The following is a 20,587-nucleotide window of genomic DNA, read 5'->3' on the forward strand; positions in this document are numbered from 1 at the left end:
GCTGCAGCCTTTGGGGACCGCTGGGTTTTCAATGGCTGGAGAGAGAGAGAGATTTGGAGAAAAACTTGCCGATTCCTTTTATGGTTTCGATCCCTCGGAGTCTCGTTAGTGTGGCCGTTCACTTGTGGCCTCTCCTTTAGCTAAGTCGTTCTTTCGTGGTGAGCCCGCCAATTCCAGGCAAGGGAAGGACGCACACGAGCCTCCCCACCAGCTGTCGCTATTAAATGCTGTCACGGGATTTCTAGCGTTTCTCCTGGTGCGTTTAAAGGGGTTGTTCCCCAGACCCTCTTTTATCCTTACTCACGGGGTCTCAGATGTCAATCAGGTTGGGATGATGCAATCCCTCAACCAGCCCACTCTGGTCGTCCCCTGAGGGCGTCAATGAATAGTACAGTACTCAATACACAATTCCGTCTCCAAGAGACAATAGCCGTTATCAGGGGTTTTTGTTTCGCTGAGGCCAGGACACATTCCAAACCTTGTGGATTCTCTCTCATTTCCTGGGTCCCAGACCTGAATTAATAGCGACCTTGTGATTCTCAAAAAGGAGGGGGCGACTTTGTACCCTTCGGCCCCTCAGAGTTGTGGCACATTCGTAACACCCCCTTCCTTCTAAGATTTTTACCAACAGGTAAAAATTAATTAATACAGAGTCTTACAGGATTTCAGAATCTAACACAATACAAGAGTTTTTTTTTTCACTACAGAGTAATACAGTTATACATTCAATTCAGCATCTAAACAGTTAGCGATTACATTGTCACTTCCTTTAATATCTTAACATCTTGTACCTTAATAAATTCTTGTAGCATCAGACTCCAATTTAATAACCACCTTTTTTTTTTCTTTTCTTCAGCAAACAAAAACTAAAGAGTTGTGATCTTAGCTTACGTGTATACTACAAAAGTTCATGCAAATACTAATCTTTATTTTACTTTCAAACTTAACAGTCAATCTTCCATGGGGGTTGTCTTTATTATTCACATGCTTTGTCGAAATCCCTTAAAACCGGATCCTGTTATTTAAAATGGCATCCCGTCAACCCTCGCCCCTTTTCCAGTTAACTCCCACGTGGTTAACTTGTATACTAGTGTGGAATAGGCCTTTGCATGCTCCTTTCATAGGAGTTATTTTATCAACAATGTGTTCCAAACTTAGACCATTTTCCGAATTTCCACGCAATTCTTTAATTTTAAGCAAGTTGTTAGCATGAGTTTTCAGTTTAAACTCTGCAAGCGCTCTCTCTTTGTCCAAACAGCATTTCAAATTCTGCCTCTTCACAGCACTCCCTTGAATAACAATAGTGTGTGGGGCACCTTCACATTCCAAATCAACCTGTAGTTGATTCGCAGGCACCGTGTTACCAAGCCATTGTCTCTGTAGCCTGGTTGCTGCTTCTGACATCAATCTAGACTTTAAATTTTCTTCATTCAATTTAGGAACTACATTTTTCCCTTTTCCTTCAATAATAATATTCACCTCACCACTTTTTATCTCCTCACTAACTTTTAACACACCTTCGAGCACAAACAACTGGGAATTCTCACTTCCCACTATTACCAAGGTTAACCCTTTCTTCACGGAACCAAGTCCATCTGACCCACAAGGACTGCATTCCTTTTCAACTGAATCAAATACCTCAGACTTTTTCTGAGCTCCATTACTAGGTTCAGTACCATGTGCATCCACATCTTGAACACACTCAAATGGGACATCTGCCTCTTCCAGGCTTTCAATACCCGTACCCTTTTCAAATTCTAAGTTCCCCTGATTCTCCCAGTTACTCTCTGGGCAACTCCCTTCCGGAGTAAACTCAACCCTGTGGGCTGAAACAACCTCATCTGCCAACCCAGCAGACTTCTTCAAGGTAATGGCATCCTTTTCATCTAGGACTGCCCTCATTTCATTATCGGGAACACATTTAGAATCTTCAACTTCGTCAAACAGTTCTGCCAAACCAGACAGATCATCCATGTCCAACCCTGGACCTTTTAACAGCCTTATCTGTTTCTTATCTTTACTCCGTGCCTCTATAAATTTCCTCCTGGCTAAGGGCAGGTCTACCTCCTCTCCCTTACTCTCTTTCACTTTCCTATTCTCCGTTTTACCACCCTCTAACTCCTCTTGGTACAGGGTCGGTAAAAACATCTCGGCCAAATCAATACTGGCCGGATTTAAACTGGTCTTGCTCTCAGCTGCCTTTCTCGACATGCTGCGAGTGGCCGCGCATGCGGGATAGATCTTGGAACCTAGGGGTGGGTCCTCAACACTTACAGGCTGGCTCGTCAGCTCCATGGCCGACCAAACATCACCACCAGCTAAATCGTTACCCAGAAGGATGTCTACATCAGTTCTTGGAAATTCTGATCGCACCCTTATTTCAACTGGTCCAGATACCAGCTCACAATTTATAATGATCCTATGCAAGGGGACCGCTTCTGTCCCTTTTCCTATGCCTCTCAAAGCTACCTCTCCAGTCTGAGGACCAAAAGCTAGCACCGTACTGCAAATCAATGACAGTTCAGCTCCCGTGTCTCTCCAGATCCGCACTGGAACTGGTGTGTCTCCCTCTTTCACAGACACAGTTCCTTCTGAAATACATTTCTCAGACCCCTCTCGTATTCTGTCTACCTGGGGCTTTCTCGTCGATTTACTGATCACCACAACACATCCTGTAGGGACTGCTGCTTTCCATTTTCCTATCTCCTTCCTCGGAGCAAGGCACTTAGATGCAATATGACCCACCTTTCCACAATTAAAACAGGTCAAGCCAGGACCTCTCCTGCCGTCATGCCTTTCCTCCTCCTTAATTTTACCACTAGCTCCCGGCGGGATCTCTGCCTCAGCCGGCAGGCTTTCTCTACCATTCTCACGGTCTCTCTGGTAACTTTTATTCGAGGAAAACTTTGTCTTGTGGGTTAGGGCATATTCATCTGCGAACCTAGCAAATTCGGAGATGGACTTATTCAGCTTCTCATTCAAATACATCCGGATATCATCCTAAACACAACCTTTAAATTCCTCAATCAGAATTAACTCCCTGAGATGCCAAAAATCTTCTTCCACCAATTCTGCTGCACACCAGCGATCCAAGAGCACACCCTTCTCATAGGCAAACTCTGCATACGTCTGATTCCACCCTTTCTTTAAATTTCTGAACTTTTGTCTACACACTTCAGGTACCAATTCATAGGTCCGAAGAATGGCCTCCTTTACTTTCTCATAATTCTCAGACTCCTCCTCCATGGACAACGCCGCATATGCCCGTTGTGCCTTCCCTTTTAACACACTTTGTAACAACGCCACCAACTGATCTTTGGGCCACTTCTGACTCACTGCCACCTTTTCAAAATACAAGAAATAACTATCAACATCCGTCTCCTCAAATGGAGGTACTAACCTAAACTCCCTACTAACATTAAACCGCTCCTTTCGGTCTGGCCCTTGAGCTCTTCGCTCTTGCCTTAACTTCTCCATGTCCAAGTCATGTTGCCTCTGTTTCTCTTTCTCCTCATACTCCCTCTCCTTCTCGGCTCTCTCCTTCTCTTTTTCAGCTCTTTCCTTCTCCCTCTTCACCTCTAACTCCTTTAGCTGAAGCTCATGCTCCCGTTGCTTTTCGGCTCTTTCTTTTTCCTTTTCAGCTGCTTCCAGCTGTTTTAACTTAATTTCATGTTCCAACCTTAATTTCTCCAACTCTAACTGAGCCGTCCCACTAGCTGGTACCTTTTCAGGGATATTTTCCAATACCTTAGCTGAAAATACGTTCTTCACAATATAGTACTGAGTTATGGCCCTCCGCACCTCCCGCTTTTTCATCGACAACCGCACCTCTGCGAGGTTTAGTCCTTTCGCAATATTTATCAAGTCCGACTTTGTGGCAGCCTCTAGCGCCTCCAGAGTCGGGTTTTCTATAAATTCGTCGATGTCCATCTTTGCTGGTTTCCCGTCTGGTTACCTGCGCAACCAGACCCACGTTTGGACTTAAAAGCCCAATTCATTGGCCCTCCAATTTGGTATCAAATCTTGAGATGAGGCCCCCACTTTGTTACGAACCCCATAACTGGGTCACTTACCAGCAAAGATAGAGAGGTCCATTGAAGTCTGATGGTACTATTTTTAACAGTATTTATTAGTAAAAATACACAAAAATAATATCAATGCAACCATACAGATAATATACGTCGTCAATACTAAATCTAAAAGTGCGGGTATAATAATAATCAATAAGAAATAACTCTATAGTTGTCTAGGGGATAATGTATTGTCCGATGGAAATATAAAAGTCACTCAGTTCATGCAGGCTGCAGCCTTTGGGGACCGCTGGGTTTTCAATGGTTGGAGAGAGAGAGAGATTTGGAGAAAAATTTGCTGATTCCTTTTATGGTTTCGATCCCTCGGAGTCTCGTTAGTGTGGCCGTTCACTTGTGGCCTCTCCTTTAGCTAAGCCGTTCTTCCGTGGCGAGCCCGCCAATCCCAGGCAAGGGAAGGATGCACACGAGCCCCCCCACCAGCTGTTGCTATTAAACGCTGTCACGGGATTTCTAGCGTTTCTCCTGGTGCGTTTAAAGGGGTTGTTCCCCAGACCCTCTTTTATCCTTACTCACGGGGTCTCAGATGTCAATCAGGTTGGGATGATGCAATCCCTCAACCAGCCCACTCTGGTTGTCCCTGAGGGCTTCAATGAATAGTACAGTACTCAATACACAATTCCGTCTCCAAGAGACAATAGCCATTATCAGGGGTTTTTGTTTTGCTGAGGCCAGGACACATTCCAAACCTTGTGGATTCTCTCTCATTTCCTGGGTCCCAGACCTGAATTAATAGCGACCTTGTGATTCTCAAAAAGGAGGGGGCGACTTTGTACCCTTCGGCACCTCAGAGTTGTGGCACATTCGTAACAATGGTAATATATAAGGTGATATTCAAGGAATACAAATATATTTTAGTGTGATTTGAAGGGATAAAAGTAACCAGAATTGACTGAAGATACCCCATATTTAAAATTAATAAGTAGATTAATATTATGTATTATTCAACTAATGGAAAAGAGCTTGGCTGGAAGAGACAAGTTTTTAATGGTTAAAGGATTGCACAGTTTGAACGAGATATAGATTGTAAGACAGGCTATAAAAGTCACAAGTTTCTCCTATTTTTAGTGGTTTCTAGTAACTGTTCTGGAAAGTCCAAGTGTAATCTGAAAAAGCTTTTTGTAAATTGTGTCAGTCATACTGTTGAAGTGCATCATAACTATATCAATAAAACTATCTATTAGTTTTAATAAACTAAAATATTATTAGATTTGTATGATATAAAGAAAAAAATAACTAAAAGATTAATTTACTATATTCTTAGCACTTAGTTTTAATTACATTGTTAATTCTACCATCGGAACCTCTCCTTTTTCTGCTGCCATTGTTGAACCCTTCTTAAGGAAATTGATCTCCCCCACCTCTTCCACTTACATATTCCTCATCTGTTCCATCTTAATGCTATCTCTACCTCATTACTTCCCACTCATAGACCCAGCCTGTTGTAGTACACAGCCCTGGAACATGTTGTGCATAAAAATAGCTTTCAAGTATTTGGAACTAAGCTACTAGGCCTACTGCCAGCTTTAAAAACTCTGTATGTCCCATGTATGGTTGACTAGTTTCTGCAAGCCCTGGAACAAAAATCATTTTAATATATCACTGGTGGTATTTGAAGCTTTAATCCTGGCAACAATAAAAAAAATAATTTTAAACATAGTCCATTACCTGGTCCTAGAGAATTAAGAACAAAAGCTCAAACACTTTATGAACTCTATTTAAAGGAAGAAAATTTAAGTTAATTAATTTACCATGGGTAAAACTTTTATGTAACCCATATTAGCTTTGGACCTTATACTTCATTAGTGTTAGTACTAAAGTCATTCAATTTTCCTTTGTTTAATTAATACATTTTTGACATTCTTGTTGGTTTCTTTGTATTAATGAAATTTAACAAGTTTATTTGGTTGTGCAGTCAATTTCAATAAATATTAAATGGCTCCATTTGAACTTAAGTTATAATTTTTGAGGACAAAATTGCTGCATTATATTATTTCTACTATTATTTAGCAGAAATGTTTTCAGGAGATCCTTTAGTAGTTTAAATAAAACTTTGGACTGTTGTAAGGAAGCCTGTACTTTAACTTTTATATATGTGCAAAGTAGAGCATATATTTGCCCAGAGCAGTGTAAGGAAGCACAAATTTATTTCCGGTACTGTTTCTTAATAATGAGAAGAATGTCTTTTTCTTCCTGTATCTCTTTTTATGCTCTTTCTATCTGTCCACTGTCTCTAGTTCTGACTTTGCAAATTTTCATAATTTTCCTCCCCCCCCCCCCCCCCCATAAATTACATAGAATATATGGCATGAGTTCACACATTCCACAGTTTTATCCCTCTTCGGATGAGTTTTTTTTTTTGAAATGCCTATTTGGATTTCTTAGTGACTGTTTTACATTAAATGTCTTTAGTTATGCTGTTCATCATGTGGTAGCATTCTCTCTGTATTCACTACATCATAAATTTTTATAATTTTAAAGACCTCTGTGAGGTCACGTTTCAGATGCCTTTTCTCAAGGAAAAGAGAAAAGCTTTTTCTTTCAGGATATAGAATCCTGATGGAGGGTCTCCATCTGAAACGTTGACTGCTTGACCCGTGAGCTCCTCTGCCATTTTGTGCATTAATCCTGATGCATGCAGCCTTTCATTTCCTGATTTTTCTCTGCATCCCCTCCACTGCCTCTCATCCCTTAAATTTGCAATACTTACAATTGTCCATTTTTATATTAAATAGTGCTATATCTCCTTGATTAATATAGTTTGTTATTTCACACAGAATGTGAAAGAGAAGAATGGGACAGCTCTGCCAAAGTTTGGCACAGAATTGCTGAGCTGAATGGCTTTCTTTGTTGTAGATTCTACGTTGATTCCCAAAAGCCTATTTAACAATTTCTGTATTATTTAACATGGATTTATTTTTTATTGTTCATCAACAGTTCCCTGCCAAAGGAATCTTTGAGACTTGTAAAGGCTATTTCATGATTCTCACAACAGCCAAAACAACATTTTTTCATGCAGCCTGCGAAAACAGTGAATGTATTGAGACCCATGGAACATAGAAACATAGAAAACCTACAGCACAATACAGGCCCTTCGGCCCACAAAGTTGTGCCGAACATGTCCCTACCTTAGAAATTACTAGGAATGGTGCGAGGATTTGTATGTCTTGTATTATTTCATTCAAAGTTACCATTGCAGAATACTTCATTTCTATATTGCCTTTAATGACATTAACATCCCAGTGTTCCTTGCTGCCAAATAGTTACTTTCGAAATGTAATAATTTCTGTAATGTAGGAAATTTGATTGCTAGTTTCCTCAAAGCAAGTTCCCACTGTGTGATATTAACCAGATAATTCAAGGAATTTTTGGTAATCTTGGTTGAGTACTAATTATTAGCCAGCTATCTTTGCTCTGCCTCTCTGAAAGAGAATAGGAAGCTTTGTTCAATGTTTTATTAGAAATATGACACCCAGACAGTGACATACTTGCCTCACCTTTACACCTGAGTATCAGCTTGGATTATTGTGCTCACTCTGTCTGATCCTGAGATGCAGATGCCACTAACTGAGTCACAGCTGGCCCAGAAGGATCAGAATGTGAAACCTGGTCCCTCATGGAATATTTGAGAGTAATTGTGATAAATTTTAGATCACGCTAACTCAAACCACAGGAAATTAATTTTTATATCATTTTGGGCTTCAGGTTCAAGTAATGGATCAAGATCACATGAAGGAGAAAGTGAAAAAGAAATTCTATACTGGAATATGAAGATCCAGCCTATTCTTGATGAACTTAAGCTCCTAAAGAGTGGTAAGAAGATATTACTTTATCATTTGTAAGATTTTTTCAATATACTTGGGAAGTTATTTTCTTATGTTCTGCTAGTTTAGCACTATGTCTTACAGTTTTTGGCTGTTAATGCAAAGATGTATTTTTTTTTACAAAATAAGGATCATTTACAGAAATTATGTAATTGTTATAAGAGATTCCAAAGAAAATAGAATTATATAAAGATGGTTTTATATGTAATTGCAGAGTTTGTTTATTCTGCTTAGGCAACAATGTGGAACACCTTTGTAAAGCATGTTACAGACTCTATCACACTCTACATAAGGGAAACATGCTGGGGAAAATGTGTAAAAGGAGAGCTGTTCTTTTGAAGACATTATATAAACTTGTGGATGTTGGCTCAGATCAACTTTCCATTCAGCTGGCGAAACTTATATTAGCGGTAAGTTTCATTCTTTAGAGTTCCAGTTCTGGACTTTTTCTAGGTCTTAGCACATGCATTTGGACTTCCAAACAAAATTAACGGACTTGGACTCTGTGATCAGTGGCCAGTAAATGGATTTGCTTATAAACTGTCCATGAGACTTTATATTGGATCTTGTTAGACTTAGTCGAAGTATCAGATTGAAGAACAGTGTTTGAAGTGCAAAGGTTAGAAATTTCCTCCATGAAGCCCATTAGTAAACAATTGCTTTTATGGCATTCTGTTAGTTATATGGTCACCAGTGCTCAACTTAGCTTTTGTTTGATTTCCTGACATTTTTGCTAAATTTAAATCTCACATCTGCCATCATGATTTGATCTACTCAGCCAGTAATATAATCTTCCCACTATTAATGTATTCAAAAATAATCGTTTTCTTATTGCCACAACTAATTGCCATCATGAGAGTAGAGTATGGTGGAACAATAGTTACCGGTATGTTACTAGACTTTTTTAACTACAACATTTAGATAGTCAAATTACATAGCTTTTTCAAGATGAATTTTGGAATTGGCATTTTAAAGAGCACCTCTTCCTATTCAACACTCTTATATGTTCTCCAGTAGAGCATTAGTAATTAGTGATAATTCTGCGGATCATTTCAATACAAATGTTCTGAATGCCCAGACTCATAGAAAACTGGTACATTGATAATTTTAACAAAGAAGGATAAACTTAGAAATCAAAGTTGAACTCAAAGTTCAAATCAAAGCCAACTGGACTAGTTGGCTTATTTTTCAGTGATTGTTATTATTGTTCTCTGTCTTTAATATGTAATAAGATGCACAAAATATGATTTAAGTGATGTAGTTATTAGAGAGTTCCTAGAAAAATAATCAGAAAGATCTACCTAAATTGCAAGATTAATTTTAAAAAAAGTTTAATTTGAGGACAACTCAGACAAAACAAACAAAACAATCTTTTGTACCTTTTTAAAATAACTAAATCACAGCATTAGGTTTGCAGAGCATTTTACAATGGTAGATATTGTTTCTTGTAAATACATATCTCCTGGTGCATTGCAGTTTATTGCTTCCATCCAGTAATGTGATTGATTTGGTTCATGGAGTCTGCTGCACATTCAGGCAAATCTGGGTCTAGGATTAGTTGAAACAGTCCCAGAATGGCTGAGAAAAAGATCATTGATGTAAGTGTAGGCGAGGGCCAGGTCGAGGTGTGAGAGCAGATCAGACAATTCAACACGTTTGCAGATAAGTAGTGAACAACGACGGATGCTGGAAATCAGAAGTAAAACCAGAAAATGCCAAAGATACTCCAAAAGGACATCTTTGAAGAGAGAAACAGAACAGAAGAAATGGTATAGACTTGAAACATTAACTCCCTTTTCCCACAGATGCTGACTAACCAGAACATTTTCAATACCTACTATTTTTATAGTGGTAGAAGCCAGAGTTTGCAGAGTTCACAATTACTACAATATTATAATTCAGAGATGGACATAATCAAGTAATACTTAGATTATCATATCAAAATAGCAATTCAACTTTTTAAAAATTTCTTAAATTTTTTTTCCAGCTGAAAGTAAGTGGAAGAAATCTTCTTAATGTCTGTAAATTGATGTTCAAAGTTAGTAGGAGTGAGAATAATGATGGTCTCTTCCAAAATGATGAAATCTTGGGTAAGTTGATTTTCTTTAAAAATACTTGTATTCTTTAAAAAACACAGCTTGACAGGAATAGCTGATCTGTTATGCAATATAATCTACAATTAGATGCTATGTGTATCTTTGATAATTCATGTTGTGTTTGAAAGAAAAGAAATAGAAGCACACTTAAGTGTTCAGCTCCTCTAGCACACTTCGCAATTCAGTAAGCCCAGAAACGATCCTGTACCTGACCCTCCTTCCTTACCGGGTTGCAAGCATTCTGATGAAGTAAGTTTCCCTGATAACATTCCTATCCTTCTTTCCATTTTTTTCTAATATTATCCTCTCCATCTTTCTCTTTACTGTAAAATCATTTCAGTCAATGAAAGGGTAATTAAAATCCTCCTAGCATCACCACAGGTGTGACCATCCAATCTCTTGTGACATTTTCATGAGGAATGCCAGCAATTTGACACAGGTTTGCAAGTCAGGTTCTGCCTTGTGTTTTACTGTAATGTACTGCCATGTGCTAGCAATAATTAGAGAAGTGCATGTCTATAAATGAAATAAATCAATTGGTCTGCTCATGGATAATATTAATGACAAGTAATTCATGTGAAAGATTGCTAAGTTCTATTTCATTTTTTAAATTTAAAAATAAATGTTGCCTTGCCTGCATGGATGAAAAACTCTCTTCTGTAATTTTGAATGAAGTATTTGAATTGGAGCTTGAGAACACATGAAAATCGGAGCAGAGGTTGGTCACTCAGTTTACCCTGCCATTCAATGTGATTCTGGCTAATCTTCCCCAATCCCCATCTGCACGTTTTCCCAGTTCCCCATAGACCTCAATTCCTTCTCTTTAAAATTTAAAAAAAAATGTTAGTTGAATTCTGATTCACTGAGACTTTGCATATGTTAATTGCCCTAAGTCTGGATATAAGCTTGTACAGACAGATTTATTATAGAAACAGTTCACAGGATAATTGAGATACAATAAAGCAGCAATGTGTGGATTGATCAAAATGATTTAATTTGTGTTTATACCCTGGTATAGGAAATTACAGGTTCAGGACTAGTGGCTATCTCATTTTTTATCTTCCATCTATAATAATATATATTATCCACTTTAGCTGGGACATTCTGAATATTAATTTTATATTAAAGAATAAAAGTTAGGATTTTTCTGTGTTTTTAATGCAACAGAGGTATTTGATTCAAAATAGTGGTTTTTACTTGTGATTCATGACACCCTACCCAGCATATATTCTATAATATTATTACTTACCAAATATTACCGGTAATTAAATGTATTACTAAGGCTTCTGAAAAGTTTTCACAATTTTGCTGCTGTTGTTAATGCATCTGTAAATTATTTGCTACTTTCTAAATTAATTTACTAGGTAAGGTTTGAATGAATGTATTTTCACATTCTTTTTGTTAAATATTGAAAGCTGACTGAAGACTTTTCTTTGTAGATTGTTTATTGGAGGTCTTCAGATTTGCAGATCCACTCAGCAACATTGATGCATTTTTGTATTTTATGGGAACAATTAAATTCCTTACTGGGAATGTGATTTTACTCAAGGACCTGCTCAACAAAGGTCTAGTTGAATCTTTGGTACAGTTGATGAAGGAGATAAATGACGCTAACAGAACAAGTGACACATATTTTTGTGGTTCAGGACACCTGCTGGTCCAGGTCAGTATCTGGTAATTTGTTATACTTGCATGCTGATGATCATCATTATTAATGCTTAACAGTAGGTAAATTATGTGAAAATTCTCTTCATTATTTCTCCACATGTTGCATTTTTGTGATGGTTTGCTCAATGACCAAGATCATCCTATGTCTCTTGTAGGCATCTATGAAACTTTCTCAATTTAACTTAGTGTTACCAGTTTTTGTTCATAACAGAGTAATGAAATTTTAATAGCTTTAATTTCAGTATTGGATTGTATTGTAGCTCTTGTATAATCATGCTTTTCTTATGAAATGTGTAGGAGTGCATAATTTTTACTCACAGTATGTTTATAGATTACTTTTTTTTTAAGGTTGTTGTAGCCGGGAGTGGTAGTGGGGATAAGCTCCCACTACCTATTAAATGTTCCCAAAGCATGCATCTCAAATAGCCTCTGACAACCAACTCAAGCTTCTGGCCTTCATGTGTGGCTTGGTTATTAAGCCCAGTGGAACCATTTCTATTGACAGGGGAAGGGATTGGCAGGCTACTGGTGCTTTAAAACCAGCCACTCTGTGCAGATAGAGCTTGTCAGCTGTGGTTGACAGCTCATGTAGGAGAAGGAAAACTCTGATTTCAAACCTCCACTGATTTGCGGCTATACCCACTCATGGAAAAGGCTTCGGGAGGTAAAATCCAGAGCTGGAGTCTCTGAGGTAGTCCTACATTGAGTTCAACACTGACTGTCAATTCCTGTAACACCACTGGTGCCAAACCATATCGGTCTCTGTCGTTCCTTTGGATTCATCGGCTGCATGGGCAACAGCTTGCTCTCCATACCAGCTTGTATATCGTGTAGACAGCTGGAACGCAACTTCCATAGTCATTCCAGACCAACAGAGGGCCTCAGTACTTGCCATGTTTTAGCTGCATATTGTCATTTAGAAATGGTGAGGAAAAAAATTAGGTTGTACAAGTAAGAATAAGCATTAATAAACTTAGGATACAAAACCCTTATACTCATCCCAAATTGTGCCCATCATTCATGCACGTGCAAGCTGATTTATTAGGATCAGCATGGCAATGCCACAGTTTTAAAATTCACATCTCTGGTTTTAAATCTCTTTTCTCCATCTAACATATCCCTCATTCTGTTATCTTCTCATTCTTAAAATCCTACTGGAATATTACTTCTGTGCCTACTCAGGCTATAATCTCTTCACCAATAGAACTCAAACCCAGACCTTGGAGCTTTTTATGAAATTTCTTCCCAAAACCTCTCTGCCTCTTTTCCTTTGAAGCACTCATTAAGACTTACTTCATTTAGTTCCTGGTTGATGTGATTTGATGTAAAATTTTGTTTGATAACACTCCGACCAAGACCTTGAACTCAGCTTTAAGATTTGCTGTTTAGGTTCACATATTAATTACTGCATAGTAAATCAGGCCATCATTTCACATTGTCAATATTTTGGAGAATAAGAACAGGGGAAAAATAACAGTTTAAACCTATGTTTAAAATATACATGTGTGTAACAATTTATATCCTGCTGAAGGGTCTCGGCCCAAAACGTCGACTGTACTCTTTTTCCATGGATGCTGCCTGGCCTGCTGAGTTCCTCCAGCATTTTGTTTGTGTTGCTGATTTCTCTTGTTTATATCCTTGTTTACTTATTTTGCCTTTCCTTCATATTTTCCCTATTTTAAAGACCATCTGATTCTAGCATTGCTGTCCAGATCGCTAGTTCAGGGGCACTGTAAAAATAAATACCCCAACCTTTCCCTGTAATATTTAGGTGCTCCACATAATAACAAATCAAAATCCAAATTAAGAAACTTCTTTACAAGTGAGGTACCAATTCTAGATGAAAGCTTAGGGTAGATTTTTTTTGCCATGCATGGTAATAATTCATTTATGTAATTTTCAAACAATTATTAGCAAAGCAGTTTGATACTGATTTATGAGCATCTAAACTAAAGACTCCCTCAAAGTTTTACATATATATCTTGTCATGTGCTTTGCAATTCTCTTTTCACATTCCAGCTTTTCATGTAGTACCAATAACCTAAGGTTAAAATGTAAGAGAAATTGTTAATTATTTGTTTTCTCTAGCTAAAAGAAGATACGAGGTTGCTTTGGCAAGTAAGGTAAAAATAAATCTGAAGGGTTTCTACAGTTATATTAATAGCAAAAGGATAGTGAGGGATAAAACTGGTTCCTTAAGAGAATCAGAGTGGACAGCTATGTGTGGAGCTGAAAGAGATGGGGGAGATATTGAACAATTTCTTTTCTTCGGTATTCACTAAGGAGAAGGATATTGAATTGTGTAAGGTAAGGGAAACAAGTAGGGAAGTTATGGAAACTATGATGATTAAAGAGGAGGAAGTACCGGCGCTTTTAAGGAATATAAAAGTGGATAAATCTCTGGGTCTTGACAGGATATTCCCTAGGGCCTTGAGGGAAGTTAGTGTAGAAATAGCAGGGGCTCTGACAGAAATATTTCAAATGTCATTAGAAACAGGGATGGTGCCGGAGGATTGGCGTATTGCTCTTGTGGTTCCATTGTTTAAAAAGGGTTCTAAGAGTAAATCTAGTAATTATAGGCCTGTCAGTTTGACGTCAGTGATGGGTAAATTAATGGAAAGTATCCTTAGAGATGGTATATATAATTATCTAGATAGACAGGGTCTGATTAGGAACAGTCAGCATGGATTTGTGTGTGGAATGTCATGTTTGACAAATCTTACTGAATTTTTTGAAGAGGTTACAAGGAAAGTTGATGAGGGTAAAGCGGTGGATGTTGTCTATATGGACTTCAGTAAGGCCTTTGACAAGGTTCCACACGGAGGGTTAGTTAGGAAGGTTCAATCGTTAGGTATTAATATTGAAGTAGTAAAATGGATTCAACAGTGGCTGGATGGGAGATGCCAGAGAGTAGTGGTGGATAACTGTTTGTCAGGTTGGAGGCCGGTGACTAGTGGTGTGCCTCAGGGTTCTGTACTGGGTCCAATGTTGTTTGTCATTTACATTAATGATCTGGATGATGGGATGGTGAATTGGATTAGTAAGTATACGGATGATACTAAGGTAGGTGGCGTTGTGGATAATGAAGTAGGTTTTCAAAGCTTGCAGAGAGATTTAGGCCAGTTAGAAGAGTGGGCTGAATGATGGCAGATGGAGTTTAATGCTGATAAGTGTGAGGTGCTACATTTTGGTAGGAATAATCCAAATAGGACATACATGGTAAATGGTAGGGCATTGAAGAATGCAGTAGAACAGAGTGATCTAGGAATAATGGTGCATAGTTCCCTGAAGGTGGAATCTCATGTGGATAGGGTAGTGAAGAAAGCTTTTGGTATGCTGGCCTTTATAAATCAGAGCATTGAGTATAGGAGTTGGGATGTAATGTTAAAATCGTACAAGGCATTGGTAAGGCCGAATTTGGAGTATTGTGTACAGTCTGGTCACTGAATTATAGGAAAGATATCAACAAAATAGAGAGAGTACAGAGGAGATTTACTAGAATGTTACCTGGGTTTCAGCACCTAAGTTACAGGGAAAGGTTGAGCAAGTTAGGTCTTTATTCTTTGGAGCGTAGAAGGTTGAGGGGGGACTTGATAGAGGTATTTAAAATTATGAAGGGGATAGATAGAGTTGACGTGGATAGGCTTTTTCCATTGCGAGTAGGGGAGATTCAAACAAGAGGACATGAGTTGAGAGTTAGGGGGCAAAAGTTTAAGGATAACACGAGGGGGAATTTCTTTACTCAGAGTGTAGCTGTGTGGAACGAGCTTCCAGTAGAAGTGGTAGAGGCAGGTTTGGTATTATCATTTAAAGTAAAATTGGATAGGTATATGGACAGGAAAGGAATGGGGGGGGTTATGGGCTGAGTGCGGGCCAGTGGGACTAGGTGAGAGTAAGCGTTTGGCACGAACTAGAAGGGCTGAGATGGCTTGTTACCATGCTGTAATTGTTATATGATTATATACAACTTATGGAATGCAACTTTCTTGATAATTAGCATCCATTTATTTTATATTAACAGTCCTGCTAGATTTCCATTCTGTTTTTTGTCCTTGGTGCTTTAAAAATATTCAAGGTAAAGGAGAGAAACTAATTGAGATTTGCCTTTTCTACCACAATCATTAAATTCATTAAAGTGGTGGAATGAATATAAGATATAGATGCCAAGGCTATTATTTCAATGAAAAGCATATCAAATATTTACAATATACATTTTCTGAAAAGCTTTAGTTTTTTCTCAAAGCAGCCAGTGGATGGTGCTCTTGACATACAAAAACTGGTTTAAAAGTCTATAAACAATACCCTCAATTTTGGTGGAATGCAGCAGGTCGGGCAGCTTTCATGGAAGGAGTAAACAATCACTGTCTTGGGACCAGACCCTTCATCAGGACTGGAAAGGAAGGGGGATAGCCAGGTGGGGCAGGGAGAAATAGGGGCAGTACAAGCTGGCAGGTGACAAATGAGACTAAGTGAGGGAGAAGATAGGTAGTTTGCAGAAGAGGTGAAGAGCTAAAGAAGAAGGAATCTGATAAGAGAGGTGAAGAACCAAAAGAAGGTTATAGGTAGATCATAAAGGCAAGAGAAGAGAAGAGAAGGGGTACGATGGCCCAAGAGATGGTGAATGGGGGGCAAAAATGTTGGGGGGGGGGCGACAAAGAGGAGTAGTTACTGGTCTCACCAATTTTGGGCCTCAAAACCTCAGGCCTCCAATCCGGGACTCGCTGATCTTGGGCCTCTGACCTCCAGGATCACTGCCCCTCATTCTTGAGGGCCGCAGACCTCAGACCTTGGACCTTTGTCTTCAGGGATTGTTGGCCTCTAACTTTGGAGTGCTCTGACTTCCAGCTCCTTCCCCTAACTCTTCATTTACTGCCCTTAACATTGCATGCTCCTCATCCCTGACCCTACCCGTATGCTGACTCCTACTTCCCACAATGTCCACAAAAACTATCCCTAGGAACCTTTTCAACTAAATTTGAGTTATGAACTGGGTAAACATCAGATTGATGATCAACATTACTTAATATTAATATACAGATAGGAAAATTTTTAGCCACAATGCACAATTGGCTAAGCTGGGTACTCCAGCTGTATTCTGTGTAGTAACTTGAGCCTCTGGCTAACATAATGTTCCTTCTTTTGTATTCAGGGTCTGTCTTGCTACCTTATCAGACCCGAGGACATGCTCACTTTAGGCTGCTCTGTCTGTATGATATGATGATTTGGTGAAGTAGAGGTGCGTAGAGTTTCTGAAATCTACTTTTTGCATAACTTTCTCCCTCAATCCATGTAAAAGATGAACTAGTGAGATCCAGTTTTCTGGACACGTCGGCTATTCAAACATAAAACTGTCCCTAAAGTCAGAACCTTATTCCTCATGTATCACTAACACCTTCTTTCTCATAATATTTTTTCTTAAACTGCTGCGTACTGTCTTACTTCCTAGTTTGCATTAGAATGAAAAAAAAACTGCTGGAAGAACTCTGAGTCGAGCAGCATCTGCAGAGGCCAAGGGATGCTCAGTTTTTCCGGTCAAGACCCTTCATCAGGACTGGGCTGGTGGAGGAAAGCTGGCTAGTATAAAGAGGTGAGGGGCAGGGGGTAAGATGGGGGCTAGTAGTTGATGGGTAGAACCAGGTAAGGTGGGGGTGATAGGCACACAGAGCCAGGTGAAGGGGAGGGAGGGGCAGTTTTGAGAGGCTGGTGGGTAATGGGTGGAAACAGTAAAGGGAGGAAAGATGAGCAAGTGAAAGCAGAAGTGGAGGGGATCGGGAAGTTAAGCATAGGGAGAAGACACCCAGATTGATGGACATCGAGTAACTTGGAGGATTATTGATGAGTGGATTAAGTATATCAGCATGATGTGTCTCTGAAGTAATGTAATTTTGGAAAGCAAGTAAGGCCTTTCATTCTCTTTGAACCTTAAAACCGTTACACTGTACAACAAAGATTTTAATTCCTGAATACTTTTGGGTATAACTTACCGATTTGAGCCGCTGATCATGAAAGTCACCATGAAATTTCCATATCATGCACCATTTTTTAAAAATCACCTGTATTTGTTATTTCAATTCTTAATATAAGTCAATTAAAATGTTGCCCACAAAGTAAGCTGAAAAGTTTTCTATCTCGTCTAGGAATGCCTGGGTATGCTTAAACAGAGTGGATGCTGCATGGAAGGACAGGCTATAAAAGCATCATGCACACACTGTTCTATTCACTGGGTTTATAAGTATATTGGATATCGGATTGTGATCATGTTGCTGCGCATGCTCTACGCACATAGCATATTGTATGTACTCATTATAACAATGTAATTGTATTATCAGAAGTATTTGTGATAGCAAAATATCTCACTAATGTTGCAACAGCACGATGCCTTCTGTTGTATTTGTGATGGATAGACACTTAAAACTCAAAGACAGAATATGACTTATTAAGAAAGCCCATGAGGTCTGGGTGTAAAATTTGTGACCAAGACAAAGCCTGGGCTTCTCTCCTTTGGAGAGAAAGCACTTTAATACTCAGGGTAAAGAGAGGCAAGACTGTGCAGGTGCGTGACGTCAGCCAGTAGAGCGGGAAAAGTTTAAAAAGAAGACCGCCATATCCAGCGGGCAGCGGAGTGAGAGGGCTTTGGCTCAATGGGCTTAGGCGGTAATGAGACAAGGCGAGGTAGGTTTACCTGTGTTAATTGTGGAAAGGAAGTATGTGTATGAGGCCGGTTCTCTGTACTCGGTGTCAGATGTGGGAGGTCCTGGAGTCTCCCAGCCTCCCAGACGGCCATATCTGCACCCGATGTGTCGAGCTGCAGCTCCTAAGGAACCGTGTTAGGGAACTGGAGATGCAACTCGATGACCTTCGTCTGGTCAGAGAGAGTGAGGAGGTGATGGAAAGGAGTTGTAGACAGGTGGTCACACCGGGGCCATGGGAGACAGACAAGTGGGTAACAGTCAGAAGAGGGAAGGGCAAGAGTCAGGTACTAGAGATACCCCTGTGGCTGTCCCCCTGAACAATAAGTACTCCTGTTTGAGTACTGTTGGGGGGGGGGGGGGGGAACAGCCTACCTGGGGGAAGCAACAGTGGCCGTGCCTCTGGCACAGAGTCTGGCCCTGTGGCTCAGAAGGGTAGAGAAAGGCAGGAGTGATAAGGGAGTCTATTGTTAGGGGGTCAGACAGGTGATTCTCTGGATGCAGGAAAGAAACTCGGATGGTAGTTTGCCTCCCAGGTGCCAGAGTCCGGGAAGTTTCAGATCGAGTCCACGATATCCTGCAGTGGGTGGGAGAACAGCCAGAGGTCGTGGTACATATTGGTACCAACGACATAGGCAGGAAAAGGGAGGAGGTCCTGAAAGCAGACTACAGGGAGTTTGGAAGGAAGTTGAGAAGCAGGACTGCAAAGGTAGTAATCTTGGGATTACTGCCTGTGCCACATGACAGTGAGTACAGGAATAGAATGAGGTGGAGGATAAATGCGTGGCTGAAGGATTGGAGCAAGGGGCAGGGATTCAGATTTCTGGATTATTGGGACCTCTTTTGCGGCAGGGGTGACCTGTACAAAAAGGACGGGTTGCTCTTGAATCCGAAGGGGACCAATATCCTGCCGGGAAGGTTTGCTAAGGCTACTGGGGCAAGTTTAAACTAGAGTTGTTGGGGGATGGGAACAGAACTGAAGAGACTGGGGAAAAGGCGGTTGGCTCACAATTAGAGAAAGCTTGGAAACAGTGTGTGAGGGAGGATAGGCAGGTGATAGAGAAGGGATGTGCTCAGACTGACGGTTTGAGATGTGCCTATTTTAACGCAAGGAGTATTTTGAACAAAGCAGACGAGTTTTGAGCGTGGATCAGTACTTGGAGCTATGATGTGGTGGCCATTACAGAGACTTGGATGGCTCAGGGACAGGAATGGTTACTTCAAGTGCCGGGTTTTAGATGTTTCAGAAAGGACAGGGAGGGAGGCAAAATAGGTGGGGGGTGGCATTGTTGATCAAAGATAGTGTTACGGCTGCAGAAAAGGTGAACGTCATGGAGGGATTGTCTATGGAGTCTCTGTGGGTGGAGGTTAGGAACTGCATGTGTTTTATAGCCCGCCCAATAGTAACAGGGATATCGAGGAGCTGATAGGGAAACAGATCCCGGAAAGGTATAATAATAACAGAGTTGTCATGGTGGGAGATTTTAATTTCCCAGTATTGATTGACATCTCTGTAGAGCAGGGAGTTTAGATGGGGTGGAGTTTGTTAAGTGTGTTCAGGAAGGTTTCTTGACACAATGCCTACAAGAGGAGAGACTGTACTTGATTTGGTATTGGGAAATGAACTTGGTCAGGTGTCCGATCTCTCAGTGGGAGAGCATTTTGGAGATAGTGATCACAATTCTATCTCATTTACCATAGCATTGGAGAGGGATAGGAACAGACAAGTTAGGAAAGCGTCTGATTGGAGAAAGGGGAATTATGAGGCTATCAGGCAGTAACTTGGAAGCTTAAATTGGGAACAGATGTTCTCAGGGAAAATTACGGAAGAATTATGGCAAATATTCAGGGGATATTTGTGTGGAGTTCTGCATAGGTACATTCCAATGAGACAGGGAAGTTATGGTAGGGTACAGGAACCGTGGTGTACAAAGGCTGTAGTAAATCTAGTCAAGAAGAAGAGGAAAGCTTGCAAAAGGTTCAGAGAGCTAGGTAATGTTAGAGATCTGTAAGATTATAGGGCTAACAGGAAGGAGCTTAAGAAGGAAATTAGGAGAGCCAGGAGGGGCCATGAGAAGGCCTTGGTGGGCAGGATTAAGGAAAACCCCAAGGCATTCTACAAGTATGTGAAGAGCAAGAGGATAAGACGTGAAAGAATAGGACCTATCAAGTGTCACAGTGGGAAAGTGTGTATGGAACCGGAGGAAATAGCAGAGGTACTT

General features: G+C 40.0%; 1 protein-coding gene across 1 annotated transcript in view; it reads left to right on the forward strand.

Moving 5' to 3' along the window:
* Positions 1–20,587, forward strand: part of armc2 (armadillo repeat containing 2) — a 98,487-nt gene that overhangs the window by 38,194 nt on the left and 39,706 nt on the right. Inside the window, exons 7-10 of the mRNA XM_073055881.1 lie at positions 7,794–7,901; positions 8,147–8,322; positions 9,900–10,002; positions 11,448–11,671. Of these exons, the coding sequence (XP_072911982.1) occupies positions 7,794–7,901; positions 8,147–8,322; positions 9,900–10,002; positions 11,448–11,671 (611 nt within the window). The remainder of the gene's footprint in view (positions 1–7,793; positions 7,902–8,146; positions 8,323–9,899; positions 10,003–11,447; positions 11,672–20,587) is intronic.

This window comes from Hemitrygon akajei, chromosome 9 (assembly GCF_048418815.1).
Source record: "Hemitrygon akajei chromosome 9, sHemAka1.3, whole genome shotgun sequence".
NCBI lineage: Eukaryota > Metazoa > Chordata > Chondrichthyes > Myliobatiformes > Dasyatidae > Hemitrygon > Hemitrygon akajei.